We start from the raw sequence: 21,127 nt of genomic DNA, 5'->3' as shown, positions 1-21,127 counted from the left end.
CTCCCTTCCTCCTAAAACTGGATAAAACCCAGTAAAGTGCAACTTGACAGTGATCTCTCTCAGATTCTAAAGAGGCTGCCAAAATCATCTAAGATGCTACAGACTCTTAACAAGATAACTATAACAACTAAAAAACAAAACGGTAATCCCCCCCAAAAAATAAGCTAAGGACAACTTAAATAGTATCCTTTGAGGGTCTACTATCTACTGCAGGACAGTGTATACCCCTCATCTCTTCAGTTCAGTTCAGTTCAGTCGCTCTGTCGTGTCCGACTCTTTGCGACCCCATGAATTGCAGCACGCCAGGCCTCCCTGTCCATCACCAACTCCCAGAGTTCACCCAAACCCATGTCCATCGAGTCGATGATGCCATCCAGCCATCTCATCCTCTGTCGTCCCCTTTTCCTCCTGCCCCCAATCCCTCCCAGCATCAGAGTCTTTTCCAATGAGTCAACTCTTTGCATGAGGCGGCCAAAGTATTAGAGTTTCAGCTTTAGCATCATTCCTTCCAAAGAAATCCCAGGGCTGATCTCCTTCAGAATGGATTGGTTGGATCTCCTTGCAGTCCAAGGGACTCTCAAGAGTCTTCTCCAACACCACAGTTCAAAAGCATCAATTCTTCGGTGCTCAGCATTCTTCACAGTCCAACTCTCACATCCATACATGACTATTGGAAAAACCATAGCCTTGACTAGATGGACCTTTGTTAGCAAACTAATGTCTCTGCTTTTGAATATGCTATCTAGGTTGGTCATAACTTTCCTTCCAAGGAGCAAGCGTCTTTTAATTTCATGGCTGCAGTCACCATCTGCACTGATTTTGGAGCCCAGAAAAATGAAGTCTGACATTGTTTCCACTGTTTCCCCATCTATTTCCCATGAAGTGTTGGGGCCAGATGCCATGATCTTCGTTTTCTGAATGTTGAGCTTTAAGCCAACTTTTTCACTCTCCTCTTTCACCTTCATCAAGAGGCTTTTTAGTTCCTCTTCACTTTCTGCCATAACGGTGGTGTCATCTGCATATCTGAGGTTATTGATATTTCTCCTGGCAATCTTGATTCCAGCTTGTGCTTCCTCCGGCCCAGCGTTTCTCATGATGTACTCTGCATATAAGTTAAATAAGCAGGGTGACAATATACAGCCTTGACATACTCCTTTTCCTATTTGGAACCAGTCTGTTGTTCCATGTCCAGTTCTAACTGTTGCTTCCTGACCTGCACATAGGTTTCTCAAGAGGCAGGTCAGGTGGTCTGGTATTCCCATCTCTTTCAGAATTTTCCACAGTTTATTGTGATCCATACAGTCAAAGGCTTTGGCATAGTCAATAAAGCAGAAATAGATATTTTTCTGGAACTCTCTTGCTTTTTTGATGATTCAGCGGATGTTAGCAATTTGATCTCTGCTTCCTCTGCCTTTTCTAAAACCAGCTTGCTGAAGCCTGGCTTGGAGAATTTTGAGCAGTACTTTACTAGCGTGTGAGATGAGTGCAGTTGTGCGGTAGTTTGAGCATTCTTTGGCATTGCCTTTCTTTGGGATTGGAATGAAAACTGACTTTTTCCAGTCCTGTGGCCACTGCTGAGTTTTCCAAATTTGCTGGCATATTGAGTGCAGCACTTTCACAGCATCATCTTTTAGGATTTGAAATAGCTCAACTGGAATTCCATCCCCTCCGCTAGCTTTGTTCGTAGTGATGCTTTCTAAGGCCCACTTGACTTCACATTCCAGGATGTCTGGCTCTAGGTGAGTGATTACACCATCGTGATTATCTGGATCGTGAAGATCTTTTTTGTAGAGTTCTTCTGTGTATTCCTGCCACCTCTTAATATCTTCTGCTTCTGTTAAGTCTATACCATTTCTGTCCTTTATCGAGCCCATCTTTGCATGAAATGTTCCCTTGCTATCTCTAATTTTCTTGAAGAGATCTCTAGTCTTTCCCATTCTGTTGTTTTCCTCTACTTCTTTGCATTGATCGCTGAGGAAGGCTTTCTTATCTCTCCTTGCTATTCTTTGGAACTCTGCATTCAGATGCTTATATCCTTCCTTTTCTCCTTTGCTTTTCGCTTCTCTTCTTTTCACAGCTATTTGTAAAGCCTCCCCAGACACCCATTTTTCTTTTTTGCATTTCTTTTCCATGGGGATGGTCTTGATCCCTGTCTCCTGTACAATGTCAGGAAACTCAGTCCATAGTTCATCAGGCACTCTATCAGATCTAGTCCCTTAAATCTATTTCTCACTTCCACTGTATAATCATAAGGGATTTGATATAGGTCATACCTGAATGGTCTAGTGGTTTTCCCTACTTTCTTCAATTTAAGTATGAATTTGGCAATAAGGAGTTCATGATCTGAGCCACAGTCAGCTCCCGGTCTTGTTTTTGTTGACTGTATAGAGCTTCTCCATCTTTGGCTGCGAAGAATATAATCAATCTGATTTCGGTGTTGACCATCTGGTGATGTCCATGTGTAGAGTCTTCTCTTGTGTTGTTGGAAGAGGGTGTTTGCTATGACCAGTGTGTTCTCTTGGCAAAACTCTATTAGCCTTTGCCCTGCTTCATTCTGTATTCCAAGGCCAAATCTGCCTGTTACTCCAGGTGTTTCTTCACTTCCTACTCTTGCATTCTAGTCCCCTATAATGAAAAGGACATCTTTTTTGGGTGTTAGTTCCCAAAGGTCTTTTAGGTCTTCATAGAAGCATTCAACTTCAGCTTCTTCAGCATTACTGTTTCAGGCATAGACTTGGGTTACTGTGATATTGAATGGTTTGCATTGGAAATGAACAGAGATCATTCTGTCATTTTTGAGATTCCATCCAAGTACTGTATTTCGGACTCTTGTTGACCATGATGGCTACTCCATTTCTTCTAAGGGATTCCTGCCTGCAGTAGTAAATATAATGGTCATCTGAGTTAAATTCACCCATTCCAGTCCATTTTAGTTCACTGATTCCTAGAATGTTGACGTTCACTCTTTCCATCTCCTGTTTGTCCACTTCCAATTTGCCTTGATTCATGGACTTAACATTCCAGGTTCCTAAGAAATATTGCTCTTTACAGCATCAGAACTTGCTTCTATCACCAGTCACATCTGCAACTGGGTATTGTTTTTGCTTTGGCTCCATCCCTTCATTCTTTCTGGGGTTATTTCTCCACTGATCTCCAGTAGCATATTGAGCACCTACCGACCTGGGGAGTTCCTCTTTCAATATCCTATCATTTTGCCTTTTCATACTGTTCATCTCTTAGAACCTTGTAAAGCCAGTGTTTCATGTGTAAGTCTCAAAACCTACTTTATCAAGTAAATTTCTCTTCAGAAGAATGGATTAATAGAGGTGTAACTTGAATTGTCTTTGTTAGGAATACAAAGATTCCCCCCAAAAGAGATTCATATCAGCTGCAGTATATCCCTTGCAAAAGAATGCAAGCCAAACCAATGCCTCTCATGCTCAAATACATGTAGTGTGCACATGAGAAACAAAGAGATAGCTGCTTTGAATTACTATGGAAATCCTAAAGCAGCTACATTATCTGCAGAATCAAGAACTGTTACAGTTCTGTTTTTTCCTTCCTCTCCGCCTCACCTAAAACAAGGCTTCACTCCTACTGCTGTGACGACGGGAAGAAAATCACATTAAAAAGGGCTCATGTTCTATATTGGTTGACAAAGTTATTCTAATTTTATACACCAAAACATTTCCTGCAGCAAGTTACCCTGCCTTCTGTGAAAGGTAAACCTAAGATAAACAACATGAAGAATCTCATAAGACCCTGCTGGAGAGTCTCACTTTGTGTATGTTTGGGGAATATAAATTTAAATAGTTCTTATACCTTTTAAAGAAAAGTATCATCTAGCTGCAGAGAACTGCAATAAAAAAAAATGGGGGCTCCTCAGCAATGCATGGAAAGTGTCCTGGAAATGACAATGCTCAAGCTGAGCATATTAAAGCATTCTAAACAGTATTTTTTTAAAAAAATCAAGTATCAAAGAGGATAGGATTTGAAGTGAAAAAACATTTCTATGTGCAGTGTTCTATGTATAAACTGCACAGTTCTACAGGTGATGAGCTATATCAAATACTACATTGGAACAAAAAATAAGAGTGGAAAGTAAACTCAAAATGAGGGAAAGTATGGCAGAACCCAAGAAGAAGAAAGTTTAATACCTTAGGTATCCTGAAAATAATTATAAAGAAAACTCCCTTTTCTTCATTATCTACTCTGATTTACTTGGGACCAGGAGGGATTGTGGATGGATTCTGCACTGATGAAGCTGGAAATGCCTGCAAATTCATCCCTGGTTGGAACGGTCCCCCAGGTTGGTTAGGAATTACTAGAGACTGTTGTGGTGTTCCTGAAATTCCTACCCACTGTACTGGATACCCTGGCCCCACCACAGCATTATACTGACAAACATGGGGTATTCCATATGATGATAATGGCCCAGGAAATGAAGGGAGTGACAGTCCTTGTGGCAAGGAGGTTGGGACAGCTCCACGGATTTGGGACAGAGAAGAAATCCATGTTGGTGTGTAGCCCATAGTAGATGGAGTATTCTAACAAAAACAAAAATAAAAACAAAAGATCAGTTTATTTGATAGATGCTTTTATTCTATATTCCTTCCTATTCTTTTTTTGTCTTACTACTACTCTATCATTATTATTCTGAGTGTCTACCATTTTGGGAGTAACTTTCTGTGTGCTCACAGTTATATACCTTATTTCATTTCATCTTCATAACTGTCCTGCAAGACAAGCATTTTTAGATGAGGAAACAGAAGCTCAAAATTAATAATGCCCATCACCACTTAGCAAATTAATAGTAAGGTAAGGAGTTGAACACAGTTCCAGATAACTCCAAGGCCCCTGGTAAATTTCTGTTCACAGTTCCTTTCCTCATGCTAGCACTACTCTTCTATTTTTACTTCCTTCTGCCAGTCCCAGGCATTCTTTCATTCAGGGCCGCAGACAATAATAGTTCATCTTACTACATAATTCTCGGAAGAGGATCATAATTTAGTGTGGCATAGGGAAAACAGCCTGGCATATACTGAGCCTGGTGCTCAGTAAATGTCACCTCCCTACCTCTTTCTACTACTCACTATTTGAAGTCTGATATTTCTGTTATATTTTGGGAAATTTAAACTCAAGACAATTATGTTTTTGACAGTTCTGAGAAAATATATTCCTGCTTGATTCTTATTATATCATATTGTGATTATGTGTATGTATAGAGATTACTAAAATCAACTAAGCACACACATAGAGATTACTGGAATCACATGCACATGGGAATAATATGTCTAAATGAAAGTAAATAATTCTTCCTTGAGGGAGAGCTTGGTATCAGTCCCAAATTCTTAGTTCTTTTAAATTGATGGTCAAGTTAAAACCCTTTCAACTAAAGTTTCAAGTTTAAGTTAGGATAAAGGTTTTTTTGCTTGACTCAAGAATAAATGACAAGATCTCTTGAGGGGAAAAAAGAACTTTTATTTAAAGTCCAGCAATCCAATTTTTATATCAGCATTTTTGTTGTTAAAGTAAAATTAAATACTTCTGGTTTAAAAATAACACAAATAGTATGATCATATGTTTGTAAAGCTATTTCTATGTATCATATATAGATATACAAAGATATCTGAAATGATGTTTATCTAAAGTTAGTGACAATCATTTCTGGGTGGTGGGATTTGAAGGTGGTATTTTAAAATTTTGTACTTTTCTGCATTGATTAACTTCTATAATACACATTATTATTTTACAAACAATACCAATGTGATTTTTATTTTTAACAAAGACTGAATTGGAGATGACTTGTTATACTTTATTTTCTCTTGGATATTTAAAAGGCACCTCAGATTCAAATAACCAAAATGAAATGTATGATTTTTCTACTACCAAAACACACTGCCTGCTCATGTTCCCCTTTTTGATAATTGGTACACTGGAATGATAGCCAGTTATACCAGCCAGAAACCTAGCCTTGACACCTCCATCTGGTCCATTTTATCTCTTAAACATTTTTTGGAATCTGTTCATTTCTCTTCATCTCAGCTTCTGTCTGTCTCTCTCTCTTTTTTAAATAAAATAGTTTAAAAGTTCAACTTCTCTTTATCAGGCCTACTGTGACTAATTCTTGATTGGTCTACCAAGCTTATCTTCAATAATCTTTCTTCTTGCTTCAAGTCAGAGTGATCTTTTCAAAAAGCAAATCTGATCATGTCAACCCTAGGGCTTCAATGGCTATCATTCTTAAAGTAAAGACAAAGATCCTTATCATCACCACTTTTAAGACCCTACAGATTCACTGTGCACCAACTCCTCTCTGCTCTCTTCACTTCAGGCAAATGGGCCTGATTTGAGTCCTTTCAGTCTCTGTTTCCCCATACAGGGCTTTGCATATGCTATTCTTCCTGCTTAGAATCATATTCCCTCCTGTTTTCACCTAGTTAATACTTACCCTTCACATCTCTGCTTAATCATCACTTTCTCAGGAAAGCTTTCATTGACTTCCCTTTACTAGGTCAAATTTCCCTTACTGTATGATATCTTATATCTCTCTTTTGTAGTCCTTATTACAGCTGCAATTTTATATTTTTTATACAAGTCTGTTCATATCTAACTTTCCCACCAGCATATAAGTCCCATGAGAATAGGGAACATAACACTTGTTCTTACTAATCAAACCCAGTGCCTAGCAGAGGGCTTGGCACATAGTAAAGGACCTGGAATATAACTGTGACAGTTTTCTAAAGCTACACAACAGTACTACGCAAGATCATTAGATAGTGAGACAGGCTCTCCACATAAAGATATAATCAACTGAACTTAAAAATACAAAAACAGTTACCACATACAGGATACTACTATGTGCTAGGCACTTTATAGATGTTAATCCTCACAACAATCCTGCAGACAAGAAAGTATCATCCCTGTTTTAAAGGCATGGAAACTGAGGCACAAATGACTTGTCTAAAGTCACATAACTAGTAAATGACTGACCTGACCTGGAACCAAGTCTGTTTTAAGAACGTTTACCACTTTTATTCATACTCCATTTCCTATACACTCTTCCTCCAAGCATCCCTCATTATAACTGCAATAAACCACTCTTCAACTCAGCAACAAAGGCTTCCATTCACATGTTCAGAGCATCTTTCACTGGCAGCGCAAACACGTTTATGCCTTGAAATCTGCCTCTAATGGCTTCCAATTTTTACAATGGTGATACTATCTGTGTATAAATCCATGCCAAGAATAATATAAATACAGAGAGCCCTCAAGGAGATACACTGTTTACTAGTTTGGAAAATCTAGGCTTTTGAAAATTTTTATTCAATGATAACTCTAAATGTATTTTCAGACTCTTTACCAAACTACATGCAATGACTATATATACACACACATATGTGTACACAAACATAACAGACACAGACATATCTCTTTCAATGATATGGGTTCAGATTCTAAGCTGTGATTCACATTTTAATAGATTTACTCATTTTGAAAAAAAATGATACTTTAAAAATTCACACACAGAAAACAACAAAGTAAAATTAGATCCAAATTCCACCATCCAGGATATTTTAAGGGCTTTTCCTATTTATATGCATATATAGGCTAGGCTCGGAGAAGGCAATGGCACCCCACTCCAGTACTCTTGCCTGGGAAATCCCATGGACAGAGGAGCCTGGTAGGCTGCGGTCCATGGGGTCGCTAAGAGTCGGACATGATTGAGCGACTTCACTTTCACTTTTCATTTTCATGCATTGGAGAAGGAAATGGCAACCCCCTCCAGTGTTCTTGTCTGGAGAATCCCAGGGACGGTGGAGCCTGGTGGGCTGCTGTCTATGGGGTCGCACAGAGTCGAACATGACTGACGCGACTTAGCAGGAGCAGCATAGGCTAGGCTAGGCTAAGTCGCTTCAGTTGTGTCTGACTCTTTGTGACACTATGGACCGTAGCCCACCAGGCATGCCTGTCCATGGGGTTCTCCAGGCAAGAACACTGGAGTGGGTTGTCATGCCCTCTTCCAGGGGCTCTTCCCAACCCAGGGATTGAACCCACATCTCTTAGGTCTCCTGTATTAGCAGGTGGGTTCTTTACCACTAGTGCCACCTGGGAAGCCCATATGCATATATACATGTATCTAATATATATAATTTTACCTAAATACTATATATACTATTCTGTGATCCTATCTTCTTTCTACTCCAGAATGCATTTTGGACATCTTTCTACACTCCAATTGCCATGTACACCTAAGACCAGATGCAATTAACCAGACATCTCATCCATAAACTTAAGACATTTGTTATAATAATTAAAGATCTTTAAAATTCTTTTTCATATTGAATACATAAAATAATTTACTGGCTCTGAGAATATTGATCTACCACTAACATAAGATAGCTTTTCCTCAAAATCCAAACTTCTTGTACCACAAAACTGAATTAACCCTTACTCCAGATGCTTTCTTTTTTGATACTTGATGTTTTTTCTTCCAGGTATAATAGCCTAAAACAAGGGTCAGCAATCTACAGCCTGCCAACTCTTTCCAAATCAAATTTTAATGGAACAAAGCCATGCATACTTGTTTATATACTGTCTATGTATGTTTTTGTAGCATTGAGTAGCTACAACCCCATGGCTTGAAAATATTTACTAATTGGCTCCTTCCCAGAAAAAAGTTTGCAGGCCTCTGCCCTAAAAGATAATTTGCTTGAAGACATAATGAACTAGGCAAGGATAAGTGTCTCTATACTGTCAAGTCACACCACTCTTTCATGGTAATTATAACCACAGACCTATGTTAATCAATTTTTATGGTTTTAGTTCTGATAAATAAAGTCAGGTATAAACTACTTACTTCATATGCTTTGTTCCAGTTGTCTGTTTCTAGTTTCTGTTGACTTTGTTTAAGTTGGTTTAAACTTGGCTTAATAAGCGAATTTCCTACTGTTTCCTTTGTCCAGTCATCCACCAATTTGTGTAAGTCATCTGTGAACATTCCTTTTTTACTAACTGAAGATTGCTGGAATGATGCTGCACTACTTTCCACACATAGTGGATCTATAAGAAGAAAAACAGAGAAACCATGAAAATGAATTAAAACATAAACAAATACTCTTTTGTGGCTGATAATGCAGAACTACCTATTGGGTATTGATAGGGTAACCAGGTATTCTAGTTTATCTGGGACAGTTCTGGTTTAAAGCTGTTGTCCTGGTGTTATTACTAACAGTATGCCCTTCACTCTCAAAAGTTTCCTCTTGTTTGGATGGCAAATTATATGGTCACCTTAGGTATAAGTCAAATATAATAAACAGTATCTCAGAAACATCAGTATCAACTCTATAGTCTTTTCATCAGTTTCCTCAGATACATACTTAGAAGAGTTAAAAAACAATCAGAATGTTAAAAAGTAGAAAGAACCTTAGAATCCTAATTCAAACCACTATTTGTTTTATAATGGGGAAATGTGGCCTAGAAAAAATAAATTGACATGCCTGAGAGCTTTCAGTTACCAGCAGAGTCAGGCCTGAACTCTAAAATCTAAATGAGAACTCTCTCTTTTTAATATACCATACCAACTTTCAAATTTTTCAGAAAACTAGAATCTCATTTATTTTTTTAAACCAATATTTCTGTTTATATCTAGAATAGCAGAAACCAGGAGGCAGATGGTTTGTTAGTCTCATGAGTTCTAGAGCACAAGATGTACAAATAGATGAAAGAAATCAAATATAGATGTCTCCATCAATGAAGAGTCTCCTAATCTGAACATCATAGTTAAGTCTTTAATTTAGTACTCTTACACAAGCTAACTAAATCATTCTCACAGAAAGAATCATAAAGTTCCTCTGACTGATTTACAAGTCAAAACTTACAAAGTGGGTCTAAAATGAATTTTAGGAAATGCAGTTGTGAAATTTAAGCACAATAACACTTCCAGGGATTTAATTAAATACATAAGTGACAAAATCTTGTACAATTGTTGTTACTTTTTTTAATTGTGAAAAACTATTTAAAATGTAAAAGATAAGGCAAGAACCTCGATATTAACACATTCAAAGTACTTTTATCTTCTTTGAAACTCATAACAGGGCCATGATATAGGTTCAGCAAGTTATCATTCTATTTTGGGGATGGGAAGACTAGAATCCAGAGGGTAAACAGCTGAGGTTATATGCTGGGGTTAGAACCAAGTATCCTGACTGTTTTGTCAATGTGCTTTCCTTTTCCCATGGGAAAAGGATAAGAAAATTCCTTAATAAGGAGGAACATAATAATCTCAAGATTGCTTATATATAATCTGTCATTCTCTATGACTCCTGAGCTACTGAAGGCTTAGATTCAAGGATATTAAAAATTAAATGGACACAGGGAACTATATTCAATATCCTGTGACAAACCTTAATAGAAAAGAATATGAAAAACTCTCTCTATATATATGTATGTATGTACACCTGAGTCACTTTGCTGTAAAGAACAAATTAACACAACATGGTAAATCAAATCAACTACACTTCAATAAAATTTAAAAACAAACAAACAAAAAAGCAATGGAGTCTGAGGACAGACCAAGAGGAGCTTAGAGACATGACAAGTAAATATCAGGTAGTATCCTGGACGGGATCCTAGAACAGAAAAATAATTTATGTAAAAACTAAGGAAATTAAAGTATGGACTTTTGTTAATAAAAAAATTGAATGGAAACATATTAGTGAAAATTGCTTAAAAAGAGTTTAATGAAATAAATGGAACATATTCTCATATATAAAAGTTTCACAAAATTAATTTTTACTAATTTTGGGCAACAATGGTGCACTAAAAACTGATGTACCAATCTTGTTGGAATTCCTACTTTTCTAAGTTTTAAAATCCAAGAACATACAAGTCAGCCTATAATAAAAGTATCAGTTTTTCCTGTTTTCCCTCTGCACATTCATCTGATTCTCTGCCAACTCCAATGAGCAAACAAATAGCACAACAATGTTGGGGAAGACTTTGGAGCTGAAGCCTTTTATAGATTGTGTTCTTACCCTGGAAAAATGTCAGCAGGTAGGAATGAAAAGGAGACAATAGCCAGAAACATATACATATTATCATTCTATTCATACCATAATAGTCTATACATATATATTCTATACATGTATCACAATCTTCTATACATATTATCAAGTGCCAGCATTTCTGCCCACACAGCTAATCTGGAGGAGTATTTCTGTGCTCATTCCCCTTTAGTTTCTATTAGAAAAAAACGTGTTACAAAGAGCTAAGTTTGGATGTCATTCATTTATGAACATTTCTGTACTAATGGAAAACCCAGTGTCAGGATTTTTCCTGTGTACAAATCTGGTGGAACAAGTGATCTTGAGCACTCAACTGGTGGTCAGTGATGGCCGCTACACTAATGCTACAATTGCCAACAAGTGGAGGATGTATTTATTTATTTATTTTTATTGAGAAAACATTGATCTACAACATTATATGTTTCATATGTACAACACTGTATTTCTACTTCTGTATACCTTACTGAATGTTGTTCAGTGCCTAACTATGTTTTACACATGGAAGGAACATTTATTGATTGATTTCATTTAAAAGTTATTCATGTCATATTAAAGTTCACAAACCAGAAATTATCCAACCAATGTATATTAAAAGAAATACACTTCATTCTTTTACAAGTGGTTGACCAGTTTTCCCAGCACCACTTGTTAAAGAGATTGTCTTTTCTCCATTGTATATTCTTGCCTCTGTTGTCAAAGATAAGGTGTCCATAGGTGCGTGGATTTACCTCTGGGCTTTCTATTTTGTTCCACTGATCTATATTTCTGTCTTTGTGCCAGTACCATACTGTCTTGATAACTGTGGCTTTGTAGTAGAGCCTGAAGTCAGGCAGGTTGATTCCTCCAGTTCCATTCTTTCTCAAGATTGCTTTGGCTATTCGAGGTTTTTTGTATTTCCATACAAATTGTGAAATTATTTGTTCTAGTTCTGTGAAAAATACCATTGGTAGCTTAATAGAGATTGCATTGAATCTATAGACTGCTTTGGGTAGTATACTCATTTTCACTATATTGATTCTTCCGATCCATGAACACGGTATATTTCTCCATCTATTAGTGTCCTCTTTGATTTCTTTCATCAGTATCTTATAGTTTTCTATATATAGGTCTTTTGTTTCTTTAGGTAGATATATTCCTAAGTATTTTATTCTTTTTGTAGCAATGGTGAATGGAATTGTTTCCTTTATTAGTGTACAGGAATGCCAGGGATTTCTGTGTGTTGATTTTATATCCTGCAACTTTACTATATTCATTGATTAGCTCTAGTAATTTTCTGGTGGAGTCTTTAGGGTTTTCTATGTAGAGGACCATGTCATCTGCAACTAGAACACTTTCTAACACCATAAACAAAAATAAACTCAAAATGGATTAAAGATCTAAACGTAAGACCAGAAACTATAAAACTCCTAGAGGAGAACATAGGCAAAACACTCTCCGACATAAATCACAGCAGGATCCTCTATGACCCACCTCCCAGAATATTGGGAAAAAAATTAAAAATAAACGGGACCTAATTAAAATTAAAACCTTCTGCACAACAAAGGAAACTATAAGCAAGGTGAAAAGACAGCCTTCAGAATGGGAGAAAATAATAGCAAATGAAGCAAGTGACAAAGAACTAATCTCAAAAATATACAAGCAACTCCTGCCACTCAATTCCAGAAAAATAAACGACCCAATCAAAAAATGGGCGAAAGAACTAAACAGACATTTCTCCAAAGAAGACGTACAGATGGCTAACAAACACATGAAGAGATGCTAAACATCACTCATTATCAGAGAAATGCAAATCAAAACCATAATGAGGTACCACCTGACGCCAGTCAGATGGCTGTGATCCAAAAGTCTAGAAACAACAAATGCTGGACAGGGTGTGGAGAAAAGGGAACCCTCTTCCACTGTTGGTGGAAGAGGGTTAACTTCAAAAGTGCTCTTTTAATATTCATTTCTTATTGATGAAATGAGTAAAGTCAGAGTTTAGTCCTTCGTGTTCTTTTTTGTTTTTCACCCAAGTTAATTCCTACATTCAGGTAGTTCCAGTAATCATCCAACTGCAAATGTTTCCATCTCTTTACCTCAAATCTTGATCTTTCTTCAATACAACCTCGCACACAACTCCCAAATGTGTTTTTCCAATTCAACTTCAATAAATTGTTCAATTAAATACACCTATCATTCTGTTAGTATGACAGTTTGCCTAAATGGTGTACTTCTGTTAAAGATACCACATTTTTTCCATTCAGACTAAGACCCTTTGAATCTGCCCACAAACACACATATCTAGTTTATCACCACATCATAGCAATTCATCCTGTACTACATCTCTTATCTATTTTCACTTCCGTAATTCTCTAAACTCTTAATTATCTCATACATGAACTGCTATGATGGCAATGATCTAAATAGATTGACTCCCTGGCTCTAGCTAACACACTCTTCAAAATGACAACAGATTCAGTTCAGTCGCTCAGTTGTGTCTGACTCTTTGCGACCCCATGAATCGCAGCACGCGAGGCCCCTCTGTCCATCACCAACTCCCAGAGTTCACTCAGACTCACGTCCATCGAGTCAGTGATGCCATCCAGCCATCTCACCCTCTGTCGTCCCCTTCTCCTCCTGCCCCCAATCCCTCCCAGCATCAGAGTCTTTTCCAATGAGTCAACTCTTCGCATGAGGTGGCCAAAGTACTGGAGTTTCAGCTTTAGCATCATTCCTTCCAAAGAAATCCCAGGGCTGATCTCCTTCAGAATGGACTGGTTGGATCTCCTTGCAGTCCAAGGGACTCTCAAGAGTCTTCTCCAACACCACAGTTCAAAACCATCAATTCTTTGGCGCTCAGCCTTTCACAGTCCAACTCTCACATCCATACATGACCACAGGAAAAACCATAGCCTTGACTAGACGGACCTTTGTTGGCAAAGTAATGTCTGCTTTTGAATATGCTATCTAGGTTGGTCATAACTTTCCTTCCAAGGAGTAAGGATCTTTTAATTTCATGGCTGCAGTCACCATCTGTAGTGATTTTGGAGCCCAGAAAAATAAAGTCTGACACTGTTTCCCCATCTATTTCCCATGAAGTGATGGGACCGGATGCCATGATCTTCGTTTTCTGAATGTTGAGCTTTAAGCCAACTTTTTCACTCTCCACTTTCACTTTCATCAAGAGGCTTTTGAGTTCCTCTTCACTTTCTGCCATAACGGTGGTGTCATCTGCATATCTGAGGTTATTGATATTTCTCCCGGCAATCTTGATTCCAGCTTATGTTTCTTCCAGTCCAGCATTTCTCATGATGTACTCTGCATATAAGTTAAATAAGCAGGGTAACAATATACAGCCTTGATGTACTCCTTTTCCTATTTGGAACCAGTCTGTTGTTCCATGTCCATTTCTAACTGTTGCTTCCTGACCTGCACATAGGTTTCTCAAGAGGCAGGTCAGGTGGTCTGGTATTCCCATCTCTTTCAGAATTTTCCACAGTTTATTGTGATCCATACAGTCAAAGGCTTTGGCATAGTCAATAAAGCAGAAATAGATGTTTTTCTGGAACTCTCGCTTTTTCCATGATCCAGCGGATGTTGGCAATTTGATCTCTGGTTCCTCTGCCTTTTCTAAAACCAGCTTGAACATCAGGAAGTTCATGGTTCACATATTGTTGAAGCCTGGCTTGGAGAATTTTGAGCATTTGGGAATCCCTGGTGGCTCAGAGGTTAAAGCGTCTGCCTGCAATGTGGGAGACCAGGGTTTGATCCCTGAGCTGGGAAGATCCCCTGGAGAAGGAAATGGCAACCCACTCCAGTATTCTTGCCTGGAGAATCCCATGGAGGGAAGAGCCTGGTAGGCTACAGTCCACGGGGTCATAAAGAGTCGGACATGACTGAGCTACTTCACTTCACTTTACTAGCATGTGACATGAGTGCAATTGTGCGGTAGTTTGAGCATTGTTTGGCATTACCTTTCTTTGGGATTGGAATGAAAACTGACCTTTTCCAGTCCTGTGGCCACTGCTGAGTTTTCCAAATTTACTGGCAAATGGAGTACAGCACTTTCACAGCATCATCTTTCAGGATTTGAAATAGCTCAACTGGAATTCCATTCCCTCCACAAGCTTTGTTCGTAGTGATGCTTTCTAAGGCCCACTTGACTTCACATTCCAGGATGTCTGGCTCTAGGTCAGTGATCATACCATCGTGATTATCTGGGTCGTGAAGATCTGGGCCATCAGATTAGTACCAGTTACATGCTGTTTTCAGCATTTCATTCCTCTGCTCAAAGAAAACCCCTCAAACCCAAACTTTAATAGTTTCTTAGAACTAACAGTAGTGGGTTTTCAACTTGTTTTGGTGGCAAAGTCCTTGGTAGTCATCATTATCTTTGCAGAGCATGCAAACATTCATTATCTTATTTATTATCCTTAAACATTATATCATTAAGCTTAAATACATAATAAAGTGCTGCTGCTGCTGCTGCTGCTGCTAAGTCGCTTCTTCATGTCTGATTCTGTGCGACCCCACAGACGGCAGCCCACCAGGCTCCGCCACCCCTGGGATTCTCCAGGCAAGAATACTGGAGTGGGTTGCCATTTCCTTCTCCAATGCATGAAAGTGAAAAGTGAAAGTGAAGTTGCTCGGTCGTGCCCGACGCTTAGCTACCCCATGGATTGCAGCCTACCAGGCTCCTCCGTCCATAGGATTTTCCAGGCAAGAGTACTGGAGTGGGGTGCCATTGCCTTCTCTGAATAAAGTGCTAGATTAGATATATTATCTTACATCAAACTATAGCAATTTTTTTAAAGTGTGGGGAAACACCTGCTAATGTTATGTCCTCCATTTAACTCAACTGTTATATTCTCTTTCTCCCAAATAAATCTTAACAGTTTATGATTTGCATTTCTTTGTATCATGCAGTTCTACCTACGGACAATACTCTTCACACTCCACTTTATCAATTTTAATCCAGTCCATTTACCTTTCAACACCAACTCAAATCCTATTTCCTGAATGAAATAGTCTCAGACCACTATTGCCTTTAGATGATCTCCTGTTGCCTCCTTTCAATCCAGTGCAGACACAATTTCTGGTATTGAGAAGCAATGCAATATAACAGTGAAGAACCAAGGCTTTGGAGTCAGATCTGCTTAACCCCAGTAACTTTAGTCTCCTTGTAAGGACAGACTTACTTCTAACTAGTTGAGAGATGTTTTGAGGATTGAGATTAAGTAATGTGATTATGGGCTTCCCTGGTGGCTCAGAGGTTATGCTTCAGGGCTCCCAAGACAACTCATAGATTCAGTGATTCAACAGAAAGTCTTACAGGACTCAGCATATAGTTGTATTCACAAATGAGTTTACTAGCGCAAAAGGATGCACAATAAGATCAGCAAGGGAAAAAGACAGAGGAATCTAGAGAAATTCATGCACAGATTTCCTTATGCTCTCTTCCTAAGGTGAGGGAGCATTCTTGAGTATGCTGCTTTCTCTCAGCAACAAAAAAGACAGCAACATATGGGTAAATATCTGGCCAGGGAAGACCAAAAGAGACTCAGGTTTTTGTTAAGACCCAGGTCAAATAAGCACTTTTTGCCTAGCATGAACCAAACTACCACACTCTAAAAGAGTCTTTATTCAGCATAAATCACATGATTTGTACCAACAATCTAGGCAAAGTGAACTATACTTACCAGGGAAGAAAGGGAAACCAAATTCCTACACAACAGCCAAAGTCCAACCTCAGAAACAGGCCTTCCTAAAGACAGCAGTCTTGTATCTACTATATTAACTCTTTTCAGCATAGTTTAGCACAGTGCTCACATTCAATATTATAAGTTAATCACACACCTGCATTGTAAATACCATTACATTGCAATATGCATCATTTCATGTTTCTCAAAATAGGTATAACTCCGGGCAGACAAAGATGGATATGGATCTTAGTATACATGTTAAGGCAGTGCTTCGTAAAATGTATTCTGTGAAAAGAAGGTTCTCTGGTAAAACTGTTTGAGGAAATGTACATTTATTCCCTTTCGTGAAAATTCTCAATACATATTAGCATATTAAAGGATCTAAGAGGTTCTACAGAGGAAAAATGATTTTTATATGACTGACTCCAACATTTCCTATTTGACCATACAACACCTATTAACTCCTTGCTGACAGCTTATAAAATGCTGTGCTAAGGCCAACAAATGTGTTCATTAATCATGGCCAAATAGGGAAAATATTAAACATCAGCAAGCTTTGAAGGAAAGCTATTAGAACTAGACATGTGAAATCACTTGGTTCTGTGATGGTCCACGAAGTAATACAACCACTAGAAGCTATGTGTGGAACACTCTATATTTGCAAACCTGTCTTTAATAGATTCTTAAAAGAAAGAAAAAATGAAAATAATTTAGCTTCCGTTTAGGGAAATAATATTTTCATATTAGGTATGCTTAGGAATTAACCTAAATATTTTAATAAATAAATTATTTAAATGAAAGTTTAATAGATACTCTCATTTCTACCTGATGAAAAATAATTTCTGTCTTCCAGCATGACAGAGTGAGGTTATCAAATTCTCTCCCTCAAAAGCAGTAATAAAACTGGACAAAACTCTCGAAAACAATTATTTCAACAATGTGGAATTTGGCCAAAGGCATGCAACAAAATCAAAAGTGTTGTTCATGAACACCACTCAACTTTTAAGAACTATGTAATCTGTGGCGTTTTGCCCAGGACTCCTCCTGTTAACTCTGCATCAGCTCTTTTTGAATAGCAATTCAAACACAATGGCGGTGCTGTGGCGCCAGAGTGGCCCAGACGACATACCCCACGTCCAAGGTCAGGAGCAGCGGCTGAGAGGAGATACCCCACGTCCAAGGTAAGGAGCAATGGGTACACTCTGCTGGAGCAGCCATGAAGAGATACCCCACGTCCAAGGTAAGAGAAACTGCAGTAATACAGTAGGTGCTGAGAGAGGGCATCAGAGGGCAGACAGACTGAAACCACAATCACAGAAAACTAGCCAATCTGATCAAATGGACCACAGCCTTGTCTAACTCAATGAAACTAAGCCATGCCGTGTAGAGCCACCCAAGATGGATGGGTCATGGTGGAGAGTTTTGACAAAATGTGGTCCACTGGAGAAGGGAATGGCAAACCACTTCAGTATTCTTGCCTTGAGAACCCCATGAACAGTATGAAAATGCAAAAAGACAGGACACTGAAGATGAACTCCCCAGTTCAGTAGAAGCCCAATATGCTACTGGAGATCAGTGGAGAAATAACTCCAGAAAGAATGAAGGGATAGAGCCAAAGCAAAAACAAAGCCCAGCTGTGGATTTGACTGGTGATAGAAGCAAGGTCTGAAGCTGTAAGAGTACTTATGCATAGGAACCTGGGATGTTAGGTCCATGAATCAGGGCAAATTGGAAGTGGTCAAACAGGAGATGGCAAGAGTGAACGTCAACATTCTAGGAATCAGCGAACTAAAATGGACTGGAATGGGTGAATTTAACTCAGATGACCATTATATCTACTACTGTGGGCAAGAATCCCTTCAAAGAAATGGAGTAGCCATCACAGTCAACAAAAGTGTATGAAATGCAGTACTTGCATGCAATCTCAAAAACGGCAGAATGATCTCTATTCATTTCCAAGGCAAAAAATACAATATCACGGTAATCCAACTCTATGCCGTGACCAGTAATGCTGCAGAAGGTGAAGTTGAATGGTTCTATAAAGACCTACAAGACCTTTTAGAACTAACACCCCAAAAAGATGTCCTTTTCATTATGGGGGACTGGAATGCAAAAGTAGGAAGTCAAGAAACACCTGGAGTAACAGGCAAATTTGGCCTTGGAATACAGAATGAAGCAGGGCAAAGACAAATAGAGTTTTGCCAAGAAAATGCACTGGTCATAACAAACACCCTCTTCCAACAACACAAGAGAAGACTCTATACATGGACATCACCAGATGGTCAACACTGAAATCAGATTGATTATATTCTTTGCAGCCAAAGATGGAGAAGCTCTATACAGTCAGCAAAAACAAGACCAGGAGCTGACTGTGGCTGAGACCATGAACTCCTTATTGCCAAATTCATACTTAAATTGAAGAAAGTAGGGAAAACCACTAGACCATTCAGGTGTGACCTAAATCAAATCCCTTATGATTATACAGTGGAAGTGATAAATAGATTTAAGGGACTAGATCTGATAGACAGAGTGCCTGATGAACTATGGATGGAGGTTCATGACATTGTACAGGAGGCAGGGAGCAAGACCATCCCGAGGAAAAAGAAATGCAAAAAGCAAAATGGCTGTCTGAGGAGGCCTTACAAATAGCTATGAAAAGAAGAGAAGCAAAAAGTGAAGGAGAAAAGGAAAGATATACCCATTTGAATGCAGAGTTCCAAAGAATAGCAAGGGGAGATAAGAAAGCCTTCCTCAGTGATCAGTGCAAAGAAATAGAGGAAAACAATAGAATGGGAAAGACTAGAGATCCCTTCAAGAAAATTAGAGATACCAAGGGAACATTTCACGCAAAGATGGGCTCGATAAAGGACAGAAATGGTATGGACCTAACAAATGCAGAAGATATTAACAATAGGAGGCAAGAATACACAGAACTGTACAAAACATATCTTCGTGACCCAGATAATCACAATGGTGTGATCACTCACCTAGAGCCAGATATCCTGGAATGTGAAGTCAAGTGGGTCTTAGGAAGCATCATTATGAACAAAGCTAGTGAAGGTGATGGAATTCCAGTTGAGCTATTTCAAATCCTGAAAGATGATGCTGTGAAAGTGCTGCACTCAATACTCCAGCAAATTTGGAAAACTCAGCAGTGGACACGGGACTGGAAAAGGTCAGTTTTCATTCCAATCCCAAAGAAAGGTAATGCCAAAGAATGTTCAAACTACCGCACAATTGCACTCATCTTAGACGCTAGTAAAGTAATCCTCAAAATTCTCCAAGCCAGGCTTTAGCAATACGTGAACCATGAACTTCCAGATGTTCAAGCTGGTTTTAGAAAAAGCAGAGGAACCACAGATCAAATTGCCAACATGCACTGGATCATCAAAAAAAAAAAAGAGTTCCTGAAAAACATCTATTTCTGGTTTATTGACTATGCCAAAGCCTTTGACTGCATGGATCACAATAAACTGTGGAAAATTCTGAAAGAGATGGGAATACCAGACCACCTGACCTGCCTCTTGAGAAACCTATATGCAAGTCAGGAAGCAACAGTTAGAACTGGACATGGAACAACAGACTGGTTCCAAATAGGAAAAGGAGTATGTCAAGGCTGTATATTGTCACCCTGCTTATATAACTTATGCAGAGCACATTATGAGAAATGCTGGGCTGGATGAAGCACAAGGTGGAATCAAGATTGCTGGAAAGTGAAAGAAAGTTTAGTCGCTCAGTCGTGTCCGACTCTTTGCAACCCCATGGACTGCCCCCAGGTTCCTCCCTCCATGGGATTCTCCAAGCAAGATTACTGGAGTGGGTTGTCATTTCCTTCTCCAGGGGATCTTCCCAACCCAGGGATCGAACCTGGGACTCCCGCATTCCAGGCAGACACTTTAACCTCTGAGCCACCAGGGAAGCAGGGATGAGGATTGCTGGGAGAAATATCAATAACCTCAGATATGCAGATGACACCACCCTTATGGCAGAAAGTGAAGAGGAACTAAAAAGCCTCTTGATGAGAATGAAAGAGGAGAATGAAAAAGTTGGCTTAAAGCTCAACATTCAGAAAACTAAGACCATGGCATCTGGTCCCATCACTTCATGGGGAAATAGATGCGGAAACAGTAGAAACAGTCAGATTTTATTTTCCTGGGCTCCAAAATCACTGCAGATGGTGACTGCAGCCATGAAATTAAAAGATGCTTACTCCTTGGAAGGAAAGTTATGACCAACCTAGTTCAGTTCAGTTTAGTTGCTCAGTCATGTCCGACTCTTTGCAACCCCATGAACTGCAGCACACCAGGCCTCCCTGTCCATCACCAACTCCCAGAGTCCACCCAAACCCATGTCCATTGAGTCAGTGATGCCATCCAACCA

At 38.9% G+C, this 21,127-nt stretch overlaps 1 protein-coding gene and 1 non-coding gene across 2 annotated transcripts in view; both read right to left on the bottom strand.

Moving 5' to 3' along the window:
* Window positions 1-1,083: 1,083 nt before the first annotated feature.
* Window positions 1,084-21,127, bottom strand: part of WNK3 (WNK lysine deficient protein kinase 3) — a 188,214-nt gene continuing 168,170 nt past the window's right edge. Inside the window, 2 exon segments of the mRNA XM_070366298.1 lie at window positions 1,084-4,547; window positions 8,861-9,063. Coding sequence (XP_070222399.1) covers window positions 4,218-4,547; window positions 8,861-9,063 — 533 coding nt within the window. The 3' untranslated portion in view covers window positions 1,084-4,217.
* Window positions 20,594-20,665, bottom strand: TRNAS-GGA (transfer RNA serine (anticodon GGA)). Its single transcript has one exon. It is a non-coding gene; the product is annotated as a tRNA-Ser (tRNA).

Source organism: Bos mutus, chromosome X, assembly GCF_027580195.1.
Source record: "Bos mutus isolate GX-2022 chromosome X, NWIPB_WYAK_1.1, whole genome shotgun sequence".
Lineage (NCBI taxonomy): Eukaryota > Metazoa > Chordata > Mammalia > Artiodactyla > Bovidae > Bos > Bos mutus.
This window is presented reverse-complemented; position numbering and strand designations above follow the sequence as displayed.